The sequence below is a fragment of the Podarcis cretensis genome, assembly GCF_951804945.1.
Source record: "Podarcis cretensis genome assembly, chromosome: 15".
Taxonomy (NCBI): domain Eukaryota; kingdom Metazoa; phylum Chordata; class Lepidosauria; order Squamata; family Lacertidae; genus Podarcis; species Podarcis cretensis.
Window position 1 is genome coordinate 6,018,638 of NC_137185.1, and position 23,259 is coordinate 6,041,896.

Consider the following 23,259-nt stretch of genomic DNA (forward strand, 5'->3'; position numbering starts at 1 on the left):
GATGTTGTTGCCTGGGTTTGTTCTGTTTTCAGGGGAAGGATATTCCCTTTGCGGGTTTGTTTTGTGACAGGGAGTTGTTGCCATGAGCATCCCACTGTCACAAGGTTCTTCCACCCATTTCAAGATAATTGCTCACTCATCCATTCGTTCAAGACCCCTTTTCTTCTAAAAGAAAACCCAGGGGTGGCTAGCAAGAACTTAATAAAGCAAAGAGAGTAACAAGCCAAGCAATGTGGGAACTATCCACCGATAAAAGTACTACAATAGTTGCCTACAAAACAAGGATGCCCTCCCACCAGAGTCCCCTGCTGCCTAACCAGTGCTTTTCAGGTGTGTGTCCCAGACTTCCAGAGAAGCTTCTTGCAGAGGAGGCAGGAAAGACAGGTGGCTTTCTGTGCACACAGCATTTGGATCCATCCCAATGTAAAGGACCTAGGACAATAGCGGAGGCCTGTGAGCAAATAATTGTGCTTCGTTTTAGCTGGTGATGAGGTCCAACACGCTGTACATGGTTTTGGGGAAGTTGTTTGAAGGGAGCAAATGTTGTCCCTTCTCCACCAATCTTGGTTGGTTTAATCATATATCGAGTTGAGGACGTAATCTGTTCCGGAGGCACGTCTGCAACTCGAAGCGTTCGCATCCAAAAGTGCTGCGCATGCGCGAGGCGCGATCTAGCACTTCTGTGCAAGCGGCGAAACTCGGAAGTAACCATTCCGGTACTTCCGGGTTGCCGCAGGACGCAACTTGAAAAGACATAACCTGAAGCAGACACAACATGAGGTATGACTGTAGATCCTTCTTCCAGGTCTATTTGAGGTGGTGGGGATAGCACACACACAAGATTTTATTTTCGAGGGCATGCGGGAACCAGTATAAATAGCAATGCCTTCTCTGTTCCCTTAGGTCGGGGATGGGGAACCTGTGGCTCTTGATATGCTGCTGGACGTTGCCTGCCATCAGCCCCAGCTAGCATGCCTAGTGGTCAGGGAGGGTGGGAGTTGTAGTCAGGCAACATCTGGAGAGGAGGGGGAAGACACAGTTTCCCCACCCCAGATCGGAGAACATGGTAAAATGTACTCCAGCTGAAAGGTATCGGATTTTTACTTAATAAAATAAAAAGAGCAGGCTTCTCTGTTAGGCAACACTGAAAAAAGTACAGCATTAATTCTCCTTCACATTTCGTTTATTTTTAGGGAAGAAGCTTTTTGGGGAAGGTTACAGTGGACTAGAATATGACTACAGGGGCCTCATTAAACTGTACAATTCCATTGGCAATTACGAGAAGGTCTTTGAGTACCACAACATTTTGGCCAACTGGAACCGGTTGCGGGATCGGCAGTTTTCAGTGACAGACGCCCTGGAGGACGTGAGCACCAGCCTGCAATCCACTGAAGAAGTTGTCCAGTCTTTCCTGATGTCTCAGACCGCCGAAGGACAGATTTGCTAAGGACCTTGGTCAATTTTACCAACAACTATTTCCCCCCCCCTTCTTCTGTTCCCTCCTCCCCAAATTTACATGGGAAAAGTCATACTGTGAAATTTGAAACCATGTAGTTTTTTGTGTGTGTTTTTCTCTCTCTCTCTGAGGGGGCTGCAATTGCATTGAAACACTGGTCCAGTCCATTAGAAATCCCCTGTTTTCTCGGGGAGGGGAGGAATCTCACCTTTGAATGGAGTGACCACAACAGACGAATGTGTGCTAAAATTCTTACCAGCATGAGTACGGCATGTTTTGTTTTGGCTCACGTTTTCAACTTGAGAGAGAGAGAGAAAGAGATACATATACATATATATAAATATATATATAAAGGAAGAAAAGAAAAAAAAACCCCATAAACACCCCTAACGATGTTCTCTTATTTTTTATTTTTTGTCCAAGCAAAGCTACTTTACACGAAATCTCTGCGAGAATGGAAAGAGAGCAATAAAGCCATTAAACCATTCTGAGAGTTGCATTATTAATTGGTGGATAAGGAGGGTGCCCACTGACCAGTGCTTGTGACAAGTCTGAAGTCCTATACGACCATATGATTATTCTTGTTATACAGTGTAAAAACAAGGAAAAAACTTATTCGATATGGATTGTTGAAAAAAGTAACCACAGATATTCATACACACACGAAAAAAAGAAAAGGGGTGGGGGAAATCTTCGCTTCTTGCTTTCTGCTGCCTTACGAAGAGACATGGCGAAGAATTTCCTCCTGGGAAGTGATGCTTGGTTGCTCTGCCTCCGTCTGAACCACCGTTTGCACTTTCAAAGAGCACCCAAAACAGACCAGTGTTCACCTGAAAGTGGTAACCACTGGCAGAATATTTTAGTCTCTCAGCTTTCTCGGTTTATTTCATTGTGTTTTTGTTTTCCGTACAGGGCAAAAGAGTTTTCTGTAATAGGACCGGGAGATTTCAAGCGGACCAGCCCGTCCTTAGGAAAAGAGTCTCGGACCAATGGCTTTCAAGTCACAATTTCTGCCCTTTCGCATTTGCTTTTTTAAGCTCGGTAGGATTATTTCACGAAGGGGTGTATTTTCAAGTGATGAATGGAGACTTTATATACATACATGTACTAGATAACAAAGCTAGGAGCTTCAACGTTCTTCGGCGGTTTCAAAGGCATGTCTTTTTAAAATACTAAGTTTACACAGGTAAACTAGATGTTTAGCACCGTAAGCAAAGCATAGCAAATGCTATTCCTTCCCCTTTCCCCTGTCTTTGAAACGGGCTCTCTCTAAAGGCTATAACTTGCTTGTGCTAATTAGATTGGTCGTCGTCATTAAGGGGAAAAAATCTGGTTTTGTTTTAATATCTGCAGATGATTTTTTTTTTATTGTACAGCTTGCAGGGGTCAATGGATAATGCCAAAAAAAAAAAAAAAAAAAGAATAAGCACAACAGGTCTGTCTTTCTTCCTTTCTCTCTCAGCTTCATCATTTTTTTTTTACGTTAAACAAAAACAGCCAGAACTCAGTTCTTTTTATATATATATTTTTAATGTCTGTCATCATATGTTTTTTAAAAAGCAAAACAAAAAAAATAACTATGCCTGTCTCACTAGCTTGTCTTAATTTTGGGGTATATGTGTGGTTTGTGGGTTTTTCTTTTAATTGTACCATATTTTAAACACCAAGGTAGTAAATGAACTTTGAAAGACCTATGTAGCATATAGTGAGCTAGGTTGGAAAGGAAGGAGGGGGAGAGTTCCTATTTACCTCACTTCTTAACGCAGAGATGCAGGCAGTGTCTCTGTGGTTAAGGGTTTTGTCAGGTGTTCTCCTCTATTTTCAGGGGGTTTATAAGTTGCCCAGGGAAAAGCAAGAGAGAGAGAAAAAGCCTCTCTAGTGTTTGGAATGAGTTTCATTCATTTCCCCCCTTTAATTTGTGAGGTTTTTGGGTGGGGGGGTGGAAGGCAAGGGGGGGGCAATCTGTCGTCAAAAGGGTGCATCAACAGTTAGCGGTCGGTGGCTTTGGAAGTTGCTGAGAGTTCCTCATTTAATAGCAATAGTGTTTGGCTTTTAACCTTGAATATTGCAGGCTGATAGTTTTTGGTTGTTGTTTTCTTTTAAAAAATAATAATAGTGCCTTTTAAAAAGATACTTCCTTCCCTGTGCATGGTGGGTGGGGTATCTCGTCAACACCCTGCTTGAAACAAAAGGTGTTGATTTTTGGAGCTGTGGCTTTAGCATCTCTTGTTCTGACACCAGAACCACACATGGTAGGAAGACCATCCTGGATTATTGCTGCAGGCCCAGAATCAGCCTCCCTTTGTGGTGCTTTTCCAGGTGTATTTCTGAACCACAAGTCTCCGTGAGCTGGACAAGTATTCTGAAATAAAAATGCCATTTCCCCACCCACCATGTAAAAAACTTTTTTCTAGCAGAAGTGTCCCTCAGACTAAAACTTTGCAACTGTAATCCCCATAGATTCCCAATGCTGCAGATGTCAGATCTTCAGCAGGCTGGCTTCCCAGTAAGTGCCCATTAAAAGTTGCTTTTGACTGACAGCTTGAGTGTCGAACTGGGGTGGGCTGACGTGAGCCCCTCCATGCGCTGCCAGATTAGCAACTTCCTTCAGCCTTCACAAGCCTGGTGGTAGTTGGAGTCCAAGATATTGGGAGAGGCACCAGGTTGGCAGTTGCCAATCTAAACAGCCACAGTTTAGCTGCTATAAACCAAACATCAGAATAGATTGGTTGTTGGGAGTCAAAGGCTTTAATCCAATTGCTAAAGTCGCAGCACATCTGTTGCCATTCTAGACGAAAGTAAAAAAAGAAAAGAAAAGCCCAAAGTTGCAAAACACTACCATTAATACAACAATGCCAATTATATTGCCTCAGAGAGCAAAAACAAATAAATAAATTGGATTGCTGTAGCTACTATACAAACCAGCAAAGCTTGCTGACTTAAATAATAATTACAGGCCACCTTGGGTATTAAAACGAGCCCTTAAACCTTGTTCAAGACAAGGTTTCAAGGGAATTCCTCTCTTGCAAGTACTGGCATAGCCTCATTATCTTCTGTGGGATTACTCCAGCGTAGGCTGAGCTAGAACCTTGATACCTAGTATACTTGCTGCTTAATTGGTGGGGGTGGGGTGGGCGCTTGTATTTCAAGATTATAACAAACGGGAGCATTGAAAAAGGGCAACTCCCAAGTGCGGTCCTGAAGCAGTTCAGCCCAGAGTTCTTTTAGCTCATCTTCTCCTGCATGTTCCTCCTTGGTTCTTGCTTGCAAATGATCTTTCAGAGGAAGGAAAAGGCTTCTCCGTGTTGAACCCCTTCCACCAATTTGACATCACTATCTTTTATCAACAGTTGTTGTTCCTGAGCATTTCAAGCCCCCATTTATCCCGCCTCCCATGCTTTAGGCCAGGTACCACCATGGATGGGTTATTGGTTTTGTTAAAAAAATAGCCTTCTTTCCTCTTCCCCTTCTCCTCGCCCTCAATCCAGTCTAAATCATGTTAGCTGCATTCTGGGATATGTCCAATTAATTGCATGTTGGAAAGAAGCGAGGTGCTTTTATTTGTGTGTATATTTGTGACGGAGGGTTGTTTAGACTTGCCGGGTCTTTCCAAGTTCGCACAACGAAAGGTTTAGTTGAAATGCTCTTTTTTTCCTTTTCTTTCCCAAGTGAAGACAAAGGGAAGTGTTTGCCTCGAATCTTTTAGAAGAACCTAGATCGCTTCTGCCTGTCAGGATAGTCTCCGAGCTGGTTGTTGCTACCCAATTTCCTTTGCACACAGGGTTTGACTGTGTTGCATATGAGCCATGCTTCCACATCTCTGCTATTTGCAATTCTTAGGACCTTGGAAGCCAACAAAATGGTACCTTAGGAATATACCCCCTTTCCACTGGGAATATGCTAACTTTTAATGAGCGAATGTTAACAGTGGCCCTCAGTTGGTTGTGTAAGTGTAACCAAGGTTGATGTCTGGACAAACCCGGAAGATATTTTCAATTTCTGCTCTTTGAATTTTTAGAAGGTTCTTTTTAAAAATAAAAATGAAACTAAAACCTTGGGAAATCTGGAATTCTCTTGAGGTTATGCTCTTGAACAGAGACCTTTTGAAGAAAAACCTTTGGGAGTCAGAGGTAAAAAGAACCACATGATAGGTACTAATTTAAAGATTGCGCACACACAAAAATCATGGGAACTGTAGTTTCTTAAGCGCCCTGGAACTTGTAGCTCTTTGAGAGGTAGACTACAGTCCCCAGGATTTTTTGGAGAAAGCCGTGTGCTTTAAATATATAGCATTTACAAAGCCAGATTCTCAAGCCTGCTAAAAAGGGGAGACAGAATTGGAAGTGTCTGTGGGGGGGGTTAAACAATTTTCTTTGAAATGGGTTTAATTTTCTGTGCCAGGTTCATGTGCAAAGGCTACCATGTGCCTCTCTAGATTTATGTTGAGTTTTCCCTTCCTTTGAAGCTCCTGATGATTTTCTGTGGGTTGGGGGGGGGGCTGGCATTTTAAAAGCAAGGTGTTGATTTCTGAAAGAGTATTCTATTTTAGTAATAGTGCTCACATTATATACTAGGCCACATTTTTCATGTACAGCACTGTAGGGGATCCCACTTCTGTGCATGAGAAAGAGAAGGGAGTTCTCAACTCTGCTTTCCCCCACCATACTAGGTAATAAGCTCACTAGAAACAGATTGAGTCTTCCTTTCTCTCCCCAAACAATCACACTGCAAAACAAACCTGACATTTCAATATAATAAATCTGCCTTCTCCCTGCCTCTTGAGTAACTTTCTCCACGGGAGTGTACTTCGGCGTTTAAGAAATGGATTATTATTTTGTTGTTATTGTTCCAGAAAGCCCTTGAAACAAAGCCGTTTTAAAAGAATGAATGAGGCTTGGGAGAATCCTCTCAAGTTTCCATCCTCTTCCAGTTTTTTTAATTTGTGTCTTTCCCCTACCCTTGCAAATTCAGGTTTCATTTTTAAATCAGATTGGAGTGGTTAGGACGAAAGGAATAGCAGAGGCCTTTTTAAATGGACTTGACCACCCAGCCCAATAGTCAAGTTGTCATGGAAGGACAGTCCCCTCCCAGCTCCCTTGGTCCACTTCAACACAAGGCAGCAAATTTGGCTAACCATCAACTTATCTGTCTCATAGGATTCTCCAGCCGCTTAACGACAGAGCAAGTACCGTTTGCCTCGCTTGGAGGCAACTGAAGCTGGTCTTGCTTGAAGAGAAGCCAGTTATTTGAGGCTTGGGAAGCTGTCACTGGCCTATAAGCATCAGACACAATCCACTCAAAAGCTACGTGCTCCCAAGTCCCATTGAGATTTAGGTGGGAGAGATTTATAGACGACAAGCCCATGTTTTTAAGTCCCATCAGTTTTCTACAAGAACACTGAATACTTGCTTTAGTCCAGGCATCCCCAACCTTTGGCCCTCCAGATATTTTGGACTACAATTCCCATCATCCCTGACCACTGGTCCTGTTAGCTAGGAATCATGGGAGTTGTAGGCCAAAACATCTGGAAGGCCTCAAGTTGGGGGTGCCTGCTTTAGTCTTTCCCGCTGAAATGACAGGGACTTGTGAAATGGGCCGAACCTTCGCCGCCTTCTGTAACCCCATAACACGGTGAGATGCTGCTCTCTGATGCTGGCTTAATGAAGTTGCTGTTGCATTGTTGCTTCTAGCAGTGCAGGAGAAGGAGGTGGGGGGAAAGGGTCTGTTTCTCTCCATCCTTTTAGCCATGTGTCGAGCCTAAAACCCACTTCTGAAGATGTTGGCTAAAGTTAACCAATATCCAGCTTGGACTGCTTGATAGCAAGAGTTGCTCTTTGGAAGTTCATTGATTTGGTTGCCTCGGCAGATGTTTTACACTATTAATAACTTTACGTTTCATAATGACGGCCTTCCTTCTCCCCTCCCCTCCATCCCACCTACCACCTTTAAGAAAGATAACAATATTGATAGAAAAAGGCTTGTTCTTACAGTTGTAAGGAAAGGCAAAACTGCCCAAAAATAGGATTAAAGACGCAGCCCCCCCCCCCAGTGGAGCCACTTGGCCACATGCGTGGTGGAAAACTCATTTCTCAGTACAGCTTCTCATTGGATCCACATGGTGCCATTTTGTTCTGGAATCTACCATCGGGTTGGGTTTGAAGGGGCCCAATAATGTTCCTTCACCACCCAACCCTTGCTGGATCAAAGTGCTATTACTGCGATTCAAAATATCTGTCCTCCTTTTGGGATTTATTTTTCTTCTTAATTCAGTTGCTTTTTTGTGTCTTTGACACAGGTTTAGCCTGTTGCACATTTTCACCTTTTGGCCTTTTGGGGGGAAATTCCTTTGCTAGGTGTGTTTCTTTGTTGATGATGTTGTGTTGAGAAGGTGGGGAGGGAAGGAAGGAAGAAAAAATTTCCATGTAGCAAGAGAACGCTTGCGCAATTCCTTTTCGGCAGAGCTCTGGCGGTGTTTGCCCACTCCCTCCTTCCCCAAACTCAGGTATGTTTTAGGCAGTGAAACTGGCTTCTTCCTTGTCCTGTGAGAAATATATATCGCCGTTTGCTTTCCAAGTTCTCATTAGCAAATACTTTCATTGCAATTCTAAGCAACTTATAGCTTGGAGAGGCCTTAGGAAGTTGTTTTTCCAAGTGCATATTTTGTTTTGTTTCAAAAACTCTAAAATAAAAAAATAAAGATGGGGAAAATATATATACTATATAAATATATAGAGATATCTAGAAACTTGGTGTTTGGCACACAGGTTTTTTTCAGTGTTGGATCACTTTTAACTGTCACAGGTACCATACGTGTAACTCTTAAATCTTCCATCTGCTTTCCTTTCTGTGTATATTCCTTTATAGGAAGCTATGTTGCCATGATTTTTTTAAAATAATAATATTTAAACAGAAAAGAGAGAGATAATTTTTTTAGAGTTAACTCCTCGGAGGTGAATAAACTTTTACATTTTTTCCTCTTGACTATTACCGAGTTCAGTACTAATATATGTGTTGTGGATTTTTTTTTTTTACTGATTCAGTGGAACTTAACAAGGGATTAAAAATACATGTATACATATATCACTGTACATTGGAAACAAAAGCTACTAAAATTGGAGCAAGCGCACATCCCGGCAGCTCTGAATCTGAACCCCTCTTCCCTCTCTCTCTTTTTGTGCCACGGTTATTTATATGAAAGCATCTTGATCACTTTCGGACGCTCATCCTCCACTCTTGTGCCACCCTTTCCCATGTTTCTCCGCCCCCCCCTTTTCTTTTTTGTATTCCAACATTCGCACCAAGACTGCAGTGCCCGACTTTTATTCTTTGTAACCATCAAAACCCATACTGAGTATGTTTGTAACCAACATTGTGATAATTCTGTAATTGTATTGCTAAAAAATGGATAATTGACCTAATAAATATAGTGTTCCTGCATTCGTGCAGGTGTGCTTTGTTCGGGATGCAGAAGGCTTCTGTGCTCTTTTGGAAAAGACAAAACAAAAAAACGAGCGAGCTTCTGTTTCGGCTATCATTTGGCACACTCTTTGGAAAACTCCCTTGGGGGGGTTGGAAAGGGCAGCGTCGGGGGGATATTTTACTTTAGTGTTTTTATATCTTCCTATATATACATAATATGTAAGGCGTCGTCACGTTCTGTAGCTCATGTGGCCACTGATAGGCAGCCATGCTACCTCAGCACAAGGAAACGCAGGCTAACCCAGGTAAGCTGTTTCTCCTACAGTGAGGCTTCACACAACAGTTCAGAAAGCCACTCTGTGAAGTGCCCCCTCCCTTTAAAGGGGGTTGTGGGGAGCTGTGAATGGCAAGCCTTGGGGTGAACTGGGGGGACGGATGAGGGTGGATGATCACCCTGAGCCGAGTGATTTCATTCCCCCTGTAGGGAATGAATTTTGTTTTGGGGTGGGGCAGTGCTCAGCTGGGGTGAAATATATGCCCAGTTGGTGGGGTTGTGGGGCATTCCCTGTGGCAAACCCCCAAGCTGTAGGACTCCTCACACAGTTGCGTCTGGCACCTTCACTATCCCGTTTTTCATCAAGTGCAGGAGAGATGCACCTCTTTATCCTGGGTTAGGACGGTTTAGGATCCACCTTATTTTGGGGGTTGTGAGCTGTTCTTAACAATGTGCTTTACTTGTTACAGCCCACCCTAGGACTTTGAGGTGAAGGATAGATTAATAATACTACAGTGGTACCTCAGGTTACAAATGCTTTGGGTTACAGACTCCGCTAACCCGGTTGTACCTCGAGTTAAGAACTTTACTTCAGGATGAGAACAGAAATTGCGGTGTGGCGGTAGCGGGAGGCCCCATTAGCTAAAATGGTACCTCAGGTTAAGAACAGTTTCAGGTTAAGAACGGACCTCTGGAACGAATTAAGTTCTTAACCAGAGGTACCACTGTACTAATAATAATTAAATGGCTGGGACAGAGGTAGAGGAGCAGGGAGAGCCCTCAATACACAGCTGGGAACAGCAACATGGAGGGAAGCTCTTGAGAGAAATTTTGGGAAAGAAAACTGCTACTGAGCCCTTCTGTTTGCCTGACATCACAAACCAGTGACACGAATCGTGGTTTCAGTCTCCCTCATCCTCAAAGGATTTGGCTCTCATTCTGCAACTCACACACATTTTCTTCCCTTTCTGTCCCTTTGACAGGTTCTATTACTTTGCGCCCCCTCAGTTCAGTACCCTGGGTAGGGGAATGGCCCACACCATCCTAAATCGTCTGTGGGCAACAGACCACAACTCCTGCCCTCCTTTAACTTTTTGAGCCCGTTGTTCTTATCTCCTCTCCAGGGTGATCGGGTACAAAAGAACAGGTTGCCTCTACGTTCTACGCAAGAGTAAATCCACAGAAACTAATCAACACGACCATGACTACCACTGACTATAGCCCATAGTTAGCTGATTGTTAGGAGCCTTAAAAAAAGGTAAAGGACCCCTGACAGTTAAGTCCAGTCACGAACAACTCTGGGGTTGCGGCACTCATCTCGCTTTACTGGCCGAGGGAGCCGGCGTACAGCTTCCAGGTTATGTGACCAGCATGACTAACCCACTTCTGGTGAACCAGAGCACTACATGGAAATGCTGTTTCCACCACTGGAGTGGTACCTATTTATCTACTTGCACTTTGACGTGCTTTCGAACTGCTAGGTTGGCAGGAGCAGGGACCGAGCAACTGGAGCTCACCCCGTCGCGGGGATTCGAACCGCCAACCTTTTTATCAACAAACCCGAGGCTCTGTGGTTTAGACCACAGCACCACCCGCTCTTAATTATGGCCATGTTCACACCACACATTTAAAGCACCATTGCAACACTCGTGGCTTTCTCCAAAGAATTTTGGGGGCTGTGGGTGTTGTTTTTTTTAGGAATCCCTTTATTCCCCTCACTGAGCTACAGCTGCCAGAGTTCTCTGTGAAGAGACTTTTCAACTACTCATTGTAGCTCCAGGAACAGAACCGGGAGTCTCCTAACAACTCTGAGAATCCTTAACAAACAGCAGCTCCCAGAATTCATGGGGGGAAGCCATTGACTGTACAAAGTGGTATCATTGTGCTTTAGAATGGATGGTGCAGATACGGCCTGTGACCACTCCCATGGGGAATCACATAGAACTTTGGTTAACAGTAGAGCTGGCCCCATAGTTAGCTTGGGATTACAAAGGGGGCATCCTGGGGCTGCAAAGCATTAAGGCCCTTGCACTATACTTAGGCCTTGTGTGGTACACACCAGGAGTCATGTGGCCACTAGGTGGCACTGCTGCTTCATTATAGTTCAGGATCAAAATACAGTAGTTGCTAAGGAAAAGACTTTCTAGGAAAAGTTAACTTTCTTTCACCTGGGGAAAGTCTCGAGGGCCCTGTGGAAGGGCTCAGAGAGCTGCATTCTGCCCTCAGGTCTGGGGTTCCCCATTCCACCTTAGAGGATTTAAACATTATATGGAGAAAAATAAAGGTAAAGGGGACCCCTGACCATTAGGTCCAGCCGTGGCCGACTCTGGGGTTACAGCGCTCATCTCGCTTTATTGGCCAAGGGAGCCGGCATTTGTCTACAGACAGCTTCTGGGTCATGTGGCCAGCATGACTAAGCCACTTCTGGCGAACCAGAGCAGCGCACGGAAACACTGTTTACCTTCCCGCCGGAGCGGTACCTATTTATCTACTTGCACTTGACGTGCTTTCGAACTGCTAGGTTGGCAGGAGCTGGGACCGAGCAACGGGAGCTCACCCCGTCGCGGGGATTTGAACCGCCGACCTTCTGATCAGCAAGTCCTAGGCTCTGTGGTTTAACCCACAGCACCACCCGCGTCCCATGGAGAGAAATATTAAGTGCTAATTTGCTACCACAAACCGGGAAGGGGTTTCCCTCCTGCACTCTCCTGCAAGAGGTTTGATTTGAATGGTTTTTCATCAAATCCTCACTTTCTTTAAAACCTCACAAAACCATCACCAAAGCAAGGGAGCTCTGCCTTCCTCAATGTGCCCCAGCCCCATGTGTTCTGGACATGATCCCAATTTGATCCCAGTTTGAATGGCTGTGTTTTGGACTCCAGTTCTCAACAGCCCAACTCAGCAGAGCCATTCCACCTCTCCACTTCACAGACCTCCCTGTCCACTTGTCTTTGACCCTCATGTTGCTCCCAAACCACTCTTGGGAGGCAGATTGAATCATAAACTCCAGGAAAGATGCTCTCAGGAAGCGGGTCTTTATATAAGCTGTTGACATCGAGTCTCTGCAGAGGCCTAACTCAAAAGGCGTCTTGCAGAAAGCTAAACTCTTTCTACAAATTCTCCGTTGGGTACATTGGATGTGCGTGTTGTCTCCTTGGTAAACGCCGCACATGCTAACGGTCAGTCTTTAAAGGAGTTTCTTCAGCCGCTGGAGAAAGCTTCGCTGCTTCATTGCTGGTAGAGGTAGGTGAGATGGTAGCCATGTACGTGGGGTGACTGATATCGACACCTTCCTTCCTCCTTGCCTTTGAGAGCCTCTTGTGTAGCCTGAAGAGACAGGGTGGAAAAACTCCCTAAGAGAGCAGTGGGGAACCCATTTTCCAATGGATGTTGCTGAACTATCCAGCAAGGATGCACAACATCCCCGATCGTTGGCCCTGCTGGAATCGGGAGTCCAGCAACATCTGGAAGGCCACAGATCCCCATCCTTCTTGTAAGTGCCCAGTAAAGGAAATGTAAGAAGCTGTCTAATACTGAGATCATTGCTTCATGAGGCTCAATATTGTCAACACTGACTGGCAGGGGCTCTCCAGGGTTTTGGATAGACATTCTTACTCCTTCCTGGAAATGCCAGGAATCAACCCTGGGGCCACTTGACCACAAAAGCCTGTGCCCTAGCACTGAGTTACAGCCCTTCTGCATTCCTTCCCTCGCCCTGTTAGGAGAAATTTGCACTGAAATGCAGATAAACATCAGGGTTATTCTTTTCAATTCTCAAACTGCTGCAGGGATGTAGAGAACTGAAAATGAGAAACGCAGCTGAAAATGACAGATCCATCCATCCCTAGTCAGTGGTGAGAATTATGGGTTTCATTAGACGCCCCCTGCGCACCCCTACCAATCTGAGCACAGTTGATGCTCCTCACTCACCTCTTCTTTGACGTACTTCCCGGAGGCAGGTCAGAGTCTCGCGACAGTGAGCACACCTGTTTTAATTTCCCCTGGATCTTTGCACCGCCTTGGAGGCCCCAGGTATCACGCAGCTTCATCAGCTTGCCACAGTCAGGCAGAACAACCATGTCGGGACTTTCCAACCGGCAATAAGCTTTCTGGAATGAAATACGAAGACAGGCACAAAACCAACACAGGACTGGTCGCCTCTGACTCTACAACGTGAGGATTCCTGGCCTAAATTGAGCTGTGAAGCATCAAACCACACACTTGAGAATGTCCCGTTCGGTGGCTTGCAGCACTTCAAAAATGCAGCGCTGGAACGGAGGACAAGTGTCGTCTTTCAACGCTCAAAAAGAGCTCTCACACGATCGACTGCTCCCCTTCTGCTCCCATTGTATAGCACCCAGATATACATCTCCATTGTTAAATTTAACGGTGCAGAAATAGTAGAATACAGGACAAAGCTGGAAGCGTTCAGGCATGGCCAACTTCTTTATAAAGTGGCACGACCACTGGGTGCCGCTATGGCTTTCTCAGGGAATCATTATGGAAAAGCTGCAATTTAAATGCAAAGCCTACGAGGCCCTTTGTCCGGTGGATGTTTGCAGCTGTGCAAAGCTCCAGTGAATGCCTCACCCCCACCTCAAATTACCCCTCTCCCTAAAGATTCATGAGGACGTGGTTTTGCACTTTTTACCCAGCCCAGAAAGTTCAGCTAAACTTTACAACTGTTGACAGTTCAGCCCTAACTAGGTTAGCAACAGGAATAGGAGAAAGGTTGTAGCTCAGTGGACAGATCATCTGCTTTGCATGCAGAAGGTCCCCAGCATCTCCAGGCAGGGCTGGGGTAAGCTCTTGCCTGGTAACCCTGGAGAGCTGCTGCCAGTCAGTGTAGACATTACTGAGCTAGGTGGACCGATAGGCTGACTCTGCAACATTCCTGGCTTGACCCAAAGGCAGCCATGCTCACTGCCCCAACAGCTGGCACAAGCAGACTGTCCACTAGGAAAAAACAAGCTTTGAGCACCATTAAAGTTATTTAAATGCAGCCTGTTATTCAGTAGCCTTTCTGCTCGATTTAGATCCTTGTGACGTCTTTAATTTTCAAGAAGAAAACCTCCTCTGCTAACTCTCCTTTTTCATGGGGCTGGGAAATCACACATTAGCAAGCCCTGAGCAGCACAGAACACCATCGATCATAGCAGGGATTTCAACAAAGCAGTGATGACTCAGTCTGTCCTGCTCATCTCCCAGCCTTAATAAAAACTCATAAAAAGATCGAGTTAATATACTGGCAACACTGGGGCATTTGCCAAGGATCTCTTTGGTGCTATCCGATAGCCCCCACACCTCTGAGAGAGGTGTTATTGAACACGTTGCCTTGCTAGGTCAACCTAAAGGCCCATCTGGGCCCAGTATTCTGCTTCCAACAGGGGCAAGTACTGTAGGACGGCAACAGCCCTTGGCCACAGCACCTGGTGCATGAGAGAGACTGCCTCTGAACAGTCCTATTGCCTCTTTATTGCCCCCAAAGGAGCTTATAATAATAAAAGTGGGTGAGTGTGGAGAGAGAGAGAGAGAGAGAGAGAGAGAGAGAGAGAGAGAGAGAGAGAGAGATGGTAGGATTCTGCAGGTAATCTGGTTCAACCCCTACTCAATGCAGGATCTGCAATGTAGGGATCAACTGCAGAAGGCACTGAGGACCTTTGGCCTGCCAGGCGCTGCTGAACTACAGCTTCTATCAGCCTAGCATGCTTGGCCAGTGATGGCTGCGATACCTAACAACTCCTAGTGCCCTTGATGAGATTTTAGTTCTTCTTTGGAGGAAGCCACGGCTGTTACAGTGGCATATGAAAACTTTAAATGTGTGGTGCTGATATGGCCTCTTGCTTCCTGCCCCCGCCTCTCTCTGGACCACTTCAGCCGGGATAGCTCTGTTGGTTAGAGCATGGTACTGATGAGGCCAAGGTTGCAGGTTCGATACCCATATGGGGCAGCTGCATGCTCCTGCTTTGGGCTAGGTGATCCTCAGGGTCCTTTCCAAGTCTATGATTCTATGATCTGCCAATGCTCTGGCTAGAGAAGAAATCTACTTTCAGTGAGAGATTCAAATTTTGTTTGAGGCAGGGTGGGAAAACATAGTAATAATATAATAATAATTTATTATTTATATCCCGCCCATCTAGCTGGGTTTCCCCAGCCACTCTGGGTGGCTTCCAACAAAATATTAAAATACAGTGGTCTGTTAAACAATTAAAAGCTACCCTAAACAGGGCTGCCTTCAGATGTCTTCTAAAAGTCTGGTAGTTGTTCTTCTCTTTGACATCTGGTGGGAGGGTGTTCCACAGGGCAGGTGCCACTACCGAGAAGGCCCTCTGCCTGGTTCCCTGCAATGTCACTTCTCGCAGTGAGGAAACCGCCAGAAGGCCCTCGGAGCTGGACCTCAGTGTCCAGGCAGAACGATGGGGGTGGAGACGTTCCTTCAGGTGTACTGGGCTGAGGCCGTTTAGGGCTTTAAAGATCAGCACCAACAATTTGAATTGTGCTTGGAAACGTACTGGGAGCCAATGTACATCTTTCAAGACCGGTGTTATGTGGTCTTGGCGGCCGCTCCCAGTCACCAGTCTATCTGCCACATTCTGGATTAGTTGTAGTTTCCGGGTCACCTTCAAAGGTAGCCCCACTTAGAGTGCATTGCAGTAGTCCAAGCGGGAGATAACTAGAGCATGTGCCACTCTGGCCAGACAGTCCGCGGGCAGGTAGGGTCTCAGCCTGCGTACCAGATGGAGCTGGTAAACAGCTGCCCTGGACACAAAATTGACCTGCGCCTCCATGGTAGGCTGGATGTTGCCCTGCTACCCAGCTGCCTATTGCCACCCTCCACTGCTTTCTCTGCCATGTCAAAGGAAGCATCGCTCTTACCAGGAACTTGGCCATTTGGTCGGTCTTGCTGTAGCGGTACAATCTGCACAGCTGCTTCTCGTCGAGTGCTGAGAAGAGGGAGACAAACCTCCAAAGCATCCTAGAGCAAAGTGGGAGGAGAGAAGGAACTTAAACACGTCACTGTTGCGTGGAACGTGGGACAGAGAATGGTGCCAGAAAGCGAGACGGTTGCAAAGAGAGCTAAAGGCTAAAGGCCAGGGGACATGGCTCAGGAGCAGAGCACCTGCCTTGCATGCAGAAGACCCCGGGTTCAATCTGCAATGGCGTCTCCTGGAAGGGCTGGGAGAGTCCCCTGTCTGCAACCCCAGAGAGCTGCTGCCAGTCAGTGCAGACAACAATGAACTAGGTGGACAAACAGTCTGACTCTGTATAAGTCAGCTTTCTGTGTTCATACGGAAAGAGCTGTGGTTCCCAGAGTGGTTTAACAATCTGTCCCTCTTCAAAGGGAACTCTGGGACTTGTAGGCCGGGAGAGGGCATCATCTCTCAGCACCTTTATCAAACTACAGCTCCCATAATTCTTTGGGGGAAGCGATGGCCCCTTAAAGTGGTATCATAGTGCTTTAAAGGTATGGTGTGAACAGCGGCTAGCTCTGAAATAACATTATAGATTTCTTTAGTTATTTATTTTACTAAAATATGCATTTTTTTGTAAACGTTTTGCCCTAGCGTATGCAATTTTGTACTGAGGCATCTGATCAAGGCCCGTATTTTAAAATGAGCTGAAAGATATATTTGCAAATGTTTGTACGTTTCATGCCAGGCAGAAACCAGCTGGTTTTATCTTCCTGCTCTCCTGAACAAGGGCCCCCCTGATTTATAGCAGTAGCAGGAGACAAGTTTCTCAAAGTTGTAAAAGGGAATTACAGGCTGGGAGCAAAGGTTACACTGACCCTACATATTACAGAATACAATCAAGCTGCAAAAACACTAATTAAGAGTTGGTAAATAGTAATATTTATTGTTTAACAGAAAATAATACCATGTGCCTCCCATAAGACTCTAGCCATATTTTCCTAAGGTTTAAGGTATACTGAGAGAGTTAAAGGGCAATAAATTTTGGGAAGAGCTAATGGGAAAAGCAGCTGGCTGGGAAAGGGGGGGGTGTAAACTGAAGAGGCTTCTTTTGAAGCTGTTTTTTACTGAGTTCCTTTTTACTTTGCAAAGGCCTTTTCTTCTAAAAAGCTCACTATATTATGTATGAGATTTGTTGGCTTAATGTAATTAGGCAAAGGATTTAGAAAGTAAGAAATGTTAGATTCTTATGTTAGATTCTTATTTCATTGATGGTGTGTGAGAATGTGAACCCAAGATCTCTGTTTAGATAGAATTTAATACCACGAGCCATTTGTTTTAGCCATTTGTTTTGGAATGCAGGGGCAACAGGGGCAAAAGGTGATCTGGTAATTAAGGTGCCTTGTTGAGGCAAATGTAAGATATATGGCTACTTGTCTGCCATTTATGGATAGAAGGAAATATAGCTCTTTGTCTCCCATAAAAGGTAATAGGAAATGGGTGTATCTTTTATGATTGGTTCTAGCAAACAGCCAATAGGAATTTCAACCAGGCTGATTGGACAGAGGCAGCCAAAGGAGGAGCAAGGGGGCTGGGCTGAGGAAATATAAGTGCTGGCCATCAGGGCTGGAGGGGGCAGAGCTTTGGTAACCATATACCACTGTGTCTATCATTTATTTGCCTGACAAATAAATTATTATTTTAATTTCTCTATTCTCTATAATGAATATTTCATTCCAGCTAAGCGTTAACCACAAGCAGGGTGCTACAGTACATGTAACATGGCTCGAAAAGTGTGCTGCAAAATTTGGAGAAATTTCAAACGATGGCAGCTTTGGTTCTTGCAGTGTTCTGGGAAGTATGGATTTATAAAGTTTCGCCTTTAAAAAGTGACCTTAATCAATTTTCTCCCCCCATCCCTGGTTGCTTGTCTTACAGAAGTATTAAAGAGAGTTGATAGATACAGGAGCCTTTGGCCTCCTGGTGGCCCAATTGATTAAACTAAATCAATTATTGAAATCGGCCTTTGATTAGCTACTTTTAATGGGCAGTATGGTATGTCTTGACAGACTTCAATGATACTTAACAGACCTTCCTTGCTTAACAAGATATTGAACTACTGCCAGTATTGAACCATCTGGGTTTTTGCACTGCCATAGCATTCTGCCATTGTCCTTGTAAATCACCGACTTCTGCCCTTTCACAGCCCTATTTGGAAAGTACGGTAAACAGCTTTAGAAGAAAGAAAAATAGATTATCTTATTATCTGCTTGCAGAGAGCTGGGCAATTGGAATTCTTTCAACCCTCTTGGATCCTTAAGTATTCCGGTAACGAAAAATAAACATGTGCTCTTGGCTCCTATACAGATAACTAGAGAGATTCTTGCTAGAATTTTGCTTTGGACTCTGCCTGACAAACCTGTAAAGCATGCAACTTTTTCTAAGGTGGAGGGGATGACCCGAGACCTAACGGGCTAATTTCATGAATCTTGCACCATTAATGCTATAGGGTTTACATCTCAGCAGATGCCTATAGGATTAGTGTACCTTGTTAAGTCTTGTATTACTTGCCCATGTCCCTGCTTGCTTCCCACCTACTCAGCCTGGATGTTTGTAAACAAACAGATTTAAAAGAGCCTCAGCGAGGGGAGCCAAATTTTAAATTACCGAGGGCCAATTTTAATCAATGAAGCTGAGAGCTAAGATCTTTTTTTAAAAAAAAAGCTATCATGGTGCTGGTGTTTAAATTGTAATGGCTGAGGCAAACATGAAATAAATAATTGCTTCCCTCCTCACAATGAATTATAGCTTTTATTTATTAAATCGTAAAGCTCCCCCTCCCCCATCCTTCAGTAGTTCAGAACAACTGAGGATTTGGTCATATGCAAAATAAATTAAAGTATATTTCCATATGACCTCAATAAGTCTGTACTTTAAATACAAAAGATACAGAAGGAAGCAGTTTTGATAGGGGGCAAAAAGCAGGGAAAGTATCCCCTCCAGTACCAGAGGGGTACAGTCAGTGCTTTTTTTCTGGGGGCACACAGGGGTACGCATACCCCTAAACATTTTGTGAATCTAAGTTTGGCCTCATTGAGGGGCAGTATTTCAGTATGAGTGGGAAAATTAGAGTACCCCTAAACATTTTTTTAAGAACAAAAGCACTGGGTACAGTTGTTCCTTGGGGAATTGATTCAGGACTAGCAGTAATGCTACCTGCCTTAGGAGTCTGCTGGTATGTTGCAAATAAATGCAGGTTATGGAGGTGCCATGACATTTTTTGTCAACTCTATTTCATCACAAAGAACACAGGCTCTGTACAGAAGCTACTTCCAAGCAAGGGAATGTCTTTGGTAATAATATATACCAGAGGGAATTGTTGCAATACAGTAGTACCTCTGGTTAAGAACTTAATTCGTTCTGGAGGTCCGTTCTTAACCTGAAACTGTTCTTAACCTGAGGTACCACTTTAGCTAATGGGGCCTCCTGCTGCTGCCGCACCACCAGAGCACTATTTCTGTTCTCATCCTGAAGCAAAGTTCTTAACCCGAGGTACTATTTCTGGGTTAGCAGAGTCTGTAACCTGAAGTGTCTGTAACCTGAAGCGTCTGTAACCCGAGGTACCACTATATACCCTCAGTCCCTTAAAGGAGTGCTGCTATTCAGGGAAGGTTCTGGGCATTGAGCGTTGGGATGCTGTTGCGCAGCCTCATTCTGTGGAAGGGCCCCCTTACTTCTTCCAGTGCTTCAGCTCCCAGGTCTTGCAGTAGTGCTGAAGGAACATGTTGATATGGTCCCCGAGGATGGTCAGGTTCTTCCGGGTGCAGCTCAGTCTCTTCTCCTTCGGGAAATCTTTGGGCAAATTCAGCTTCCGCAGGCATTTCTTGAAGGGTCTCAGGAACTCCTTGCACTGGGGAGGGAGAGAGAAGAAAGTGGTGTGGGGGCTGTAGCGATAGGCAGATTCGTCAGCTTTAGTTTCTTCCAGGCTTAAGTTCAATTCCCCAACATTCACAAGTTATTTTGTGGTTTAAAAGCAAACGCACATGAACTTTCGCATTTCAGTATGTAATGCAATTCTGCCTAATATGCAGATTTTTGCAAAGCGATCTTTCTGGTTATAATGCATTTTGTATGTTACTGATTGGTGGGTTGGTTGCGTTTATATCCCAATTTTTTTCCTCTAGGGTGCTCAAAGCAGTGTATACAGTTCACCTCCTCCTCATTTAATCCTCACAGCAACGCTGTGATGAAGGTTAAGCTAAGGACAGTGACTGGGGACAGAGTCGGGATTCAAACCCCGGCCTCTCAGGTCTTAGTCCGACACTCTGACCATTCCCACACAGGCAAGCTAATGCCAGTGTACTGGAAGAAGCAAAGATCACCCGTGTCGAAGCAATGATTCTTCACCATCAACTTCGTTGAACTGGTCATGTTGTTTGGATGCCTGATTATCGTCTTCCAAAGCAACTACTCTATTCTGAACTTAAAAATTGAAAGCGTAATGCTGGTGGTCAAAATAAGATTTAAAGACTCTCTCAAGGCAAATCTTTAAAAAATGTAGTATAAACACTGACAACTGGGAAACACTGGCCTGTGAGCGCTCCAGTTGGAGAACAGCCTTTACCAAAGGTGTCATGGGCTTTGAAGACACTCAAACTCAGGACGCAAGGGAGAAATGAGGTAAGAGGAAGGCACATTTGGCAAACTCACACCGTGATCATCTCCCGCCTGGAAATCTATGTCCTCACTGTGGAAGGATGTGTGGATCCAGAACTGGCCTCCACAGTCACTTACAGATTCACTGTTAAAACTGTGTTTATGGAAGCCAATCTTATTCGGCTACAAGTAATCACCAAAGCATTACCACACGCTGGCTTTATTCACTAATATATGCATGCTTATGCACACTTTACCCTAGTCTATGCATTTTTGTATACTGTACTTTGCCGGGGAACCTCACTGCAAAGTTCACAGACCTGCAAATTTCAAAGGATAGCTGTTTCGCTTTGTGTATTGTTTTGGAAACTGCAGCATTCTCCTTTATACGTGAACTGAATCTGATTTCTCCTCCATCCCTTGAGAGTGTGTGTATGTATTCTTAGTATTCCAGGAGCAATGCCCAACAGTTTAATGGCCTACGGTTTAAGGAACCATGTCCTATGGGTAGAATGGCTTTCTTTCTCACTATTTTGAAGGTGTCCTGTGTCAGTCCATCTGCGTAGTGGACAAGCGCATCTCCTGACGGCGCGACCCTCGTGAGGGTCTCTCTGTGTGACGTCTCACGGTCTCGGCAGGTTGGAAGCTTGAGCTCAGTCGCCTGCAAACATTTGCACACCCGAGAAGTCACTTTCTTGGGTCCCCGCAGGTAAAAAGTAAGCAAAACTGCAGTCTCTAAGCAAGAAGCCATCAAGGAAAGTGGCAGAAGAATCAGCTGAGACAATGATAATAGTGTGGACATACAGAGCCAGCTCTATCCTTAGGCAAAATGAGGCAACCGCCTCAGGTGACAGACTTTGGGGGGCAGCCCTCGTTGTGAACATAAGAAGAGCCTGGCTGTGGGGTCAGGTCAGAGACCCATCTAGTCCAGCGTCCTGTTCTCACAGCCACCAACCAGATTCCACAGTGGGAAGGCTGAAAGTGGGACCTGATCCCAAAAGCACTTTCTATAAGTGCAGTTCCTAAGGATTGGTATTCAGAGGCATACTGCGTCCAACAGTGGAGACAGATCACAGCCATTGCAGCTAGTAGTCATGAACAGCCTTAAAGGTAAAGGGACCCGCTGACTGTTAGGTCCAGTTGCAGAAGACTCTGGGGTTGCGGTGCTCATCTCGCTTTACTGGCCGAGGGAGCCGGCGTACAGCTTCTGGGTCGTATTGCCAGCATGACCAAGCTGCTTCTGGAGAACCAGAGCAGCGCACGGAAACACCGTTTACCTTCCCGCTGGAGCGGTACCTATTTATCTACTTGCACTTTACGTGCTTTCGAACTGCTAGGTTGGCAGGAGCTGGGACCGACCAACGGGATCTCACCCCGTTGTGGGGATTCGAACCGCCAACCTTCTGATTGGCAAGCCCTAGGCTCAGTGGTTTAACCCACAGTGCCACCCACGTCCCATGGACAGCCTTACCCTCCATGAATTTGTCCAATCCATTTTTGAAGGCAGACAAGTTGGTGGTTATTGCCAGCTCCTGTGGGAGCCAATTCCATAGGTTAACTATGTGCTGTGTGAATGAGTTTCTCTCCTGCGTCTCCCAATAGCTGGCTTCACTGGATGACCCCAGCAGATCCATATTGTGCATAAGTTTATACACCTCTGCCATGTCCCTCGCCCCCCCCCCTTGCCTATTTTGCAAACTGGAAAGCATTGGTAACTTTCCAAAAGCATAGTCAAAGGAATAGGTTTCTTCTCGAACAACTACAAAAATGTACCCATTACACAGACCTGGCAAACCTTGTTCCTCCACTCTTCTAGGCCTGCCATTCTTCCGGCAGTTGCTTCTCCCATGGCCGACTTCTCCGTTAGCCAAATCCTGCCTCTTCCCTTCTCCTTCTCTGCTCCCTAGGGACTCTCTTTGGGGGCCAAGGGACCCAAAGATGAGCTGGGTGTCGTGGGCCACAGTCCGGCCTGTGTGGGTGTGTTTGAATCTAAGCCGGCTTTTGTGACCTCACCTCTGAGGCGAATTGGTTCCAAATTCTTATGACAAGCGAAGGAAGAGGGATTGCTTCCCTGAGAAGAAATAGGGGGAATGTTTGGTTGTGTGTGTGTGGGGGGGGGGGGCTTAAGTCTCATCTCTTGATGGCTCGCATCATTTGAATGCCTCCTCAGATGTCTGAAGGAATCATGGTCTCTTTTCGAGGAATTTTGGCTGTTCTGTGGAGGTGTGAACGACGACAACAACAAAAAACCTTCTGCACTGCCTCAGATGCACTCTTTCTTTATTCTCTCATTCCTCCTGCAGGAGAGACCTAGTCAATGAACGTTGTTGGCAGGTCTAGTAAGAATTGGTCCAAATTAAATCGAGAGATTTCCCCTTTAAATACAGGTTTGTTAAATTTATCCTGCGGGCGTTAAACTTTCTGTAAAGTGATATCCCAGACAAGCATTGGAATCTGTCTCAGATTTACTTGTTGAAAGGAATAATAAGAATAATTATATCAAGAAATTTCCCACTCCCTGTACGCTTTATTCTCCGGAAGGT

General features: G+C 45.2%; 2 protein-coding genes across 3 annotated transcripts in view; one reads left to right on the forward strand and one right to left on the reverse strand.

The window, feature by feature from the left end:
• The window catches only part of APPBP2 (amyloid beta precursor protein binding protein 2), a 36,605-nt gene extending 34,663 nt beyond the window's left edge, over positions 1–1,942 (forward strand). The window contains exon 13 of the mRNA XM_079955628.1: positions 1,194–1,942. Coding sequence (XP_079811754.1) covers positions 1,194–1,447 — 254 coding nt within the window. The 3' untranslated portion in view covers positions 1,448–1,942. The remainder of the gene's footprint in view (positions 1–1,193) is intronic.
• CHCT1 (CHD1 helical C-terminal domain containing 1) lies at positions 1,482–22,717 on the reverse strand. 2 transcript variants are annotated; one of them, XM_079955856.1, is made up of 6 exons: positions 22,503–22,717; positions 21,246–21,377; positions 19,795–19,970; positions 16,026–16,125; positions 13,080–13,258; positions 1,482–9,015 (listed from the first exon to the last, which is right to left on the reverse strand). In XM_079955856.1, the coding sequence occupies exons 1-6, from the start codon at positions 22,563–22,565 to the stop codon at positions 8,988–8,990; spliced, it is 678 nt and encodes a 225-aa protein (XP_079811982.1). In that variant the 5' UTR covers positions 22,566–22,717; the 3' UTR covers positions 1,482–8,987. The 2 variants fall into 2 exon arrangements, with proteins under 2 accessions (XP_079811982.1, XP_079811981.1); XM_079955855.1 differs by lacking the exon at positions 1,482–9,015 and adding an exon at positions 12,169–12,476.
• Between the last annotated feature and the right edge of the window lie 542 nt (positions 22,718–23,259).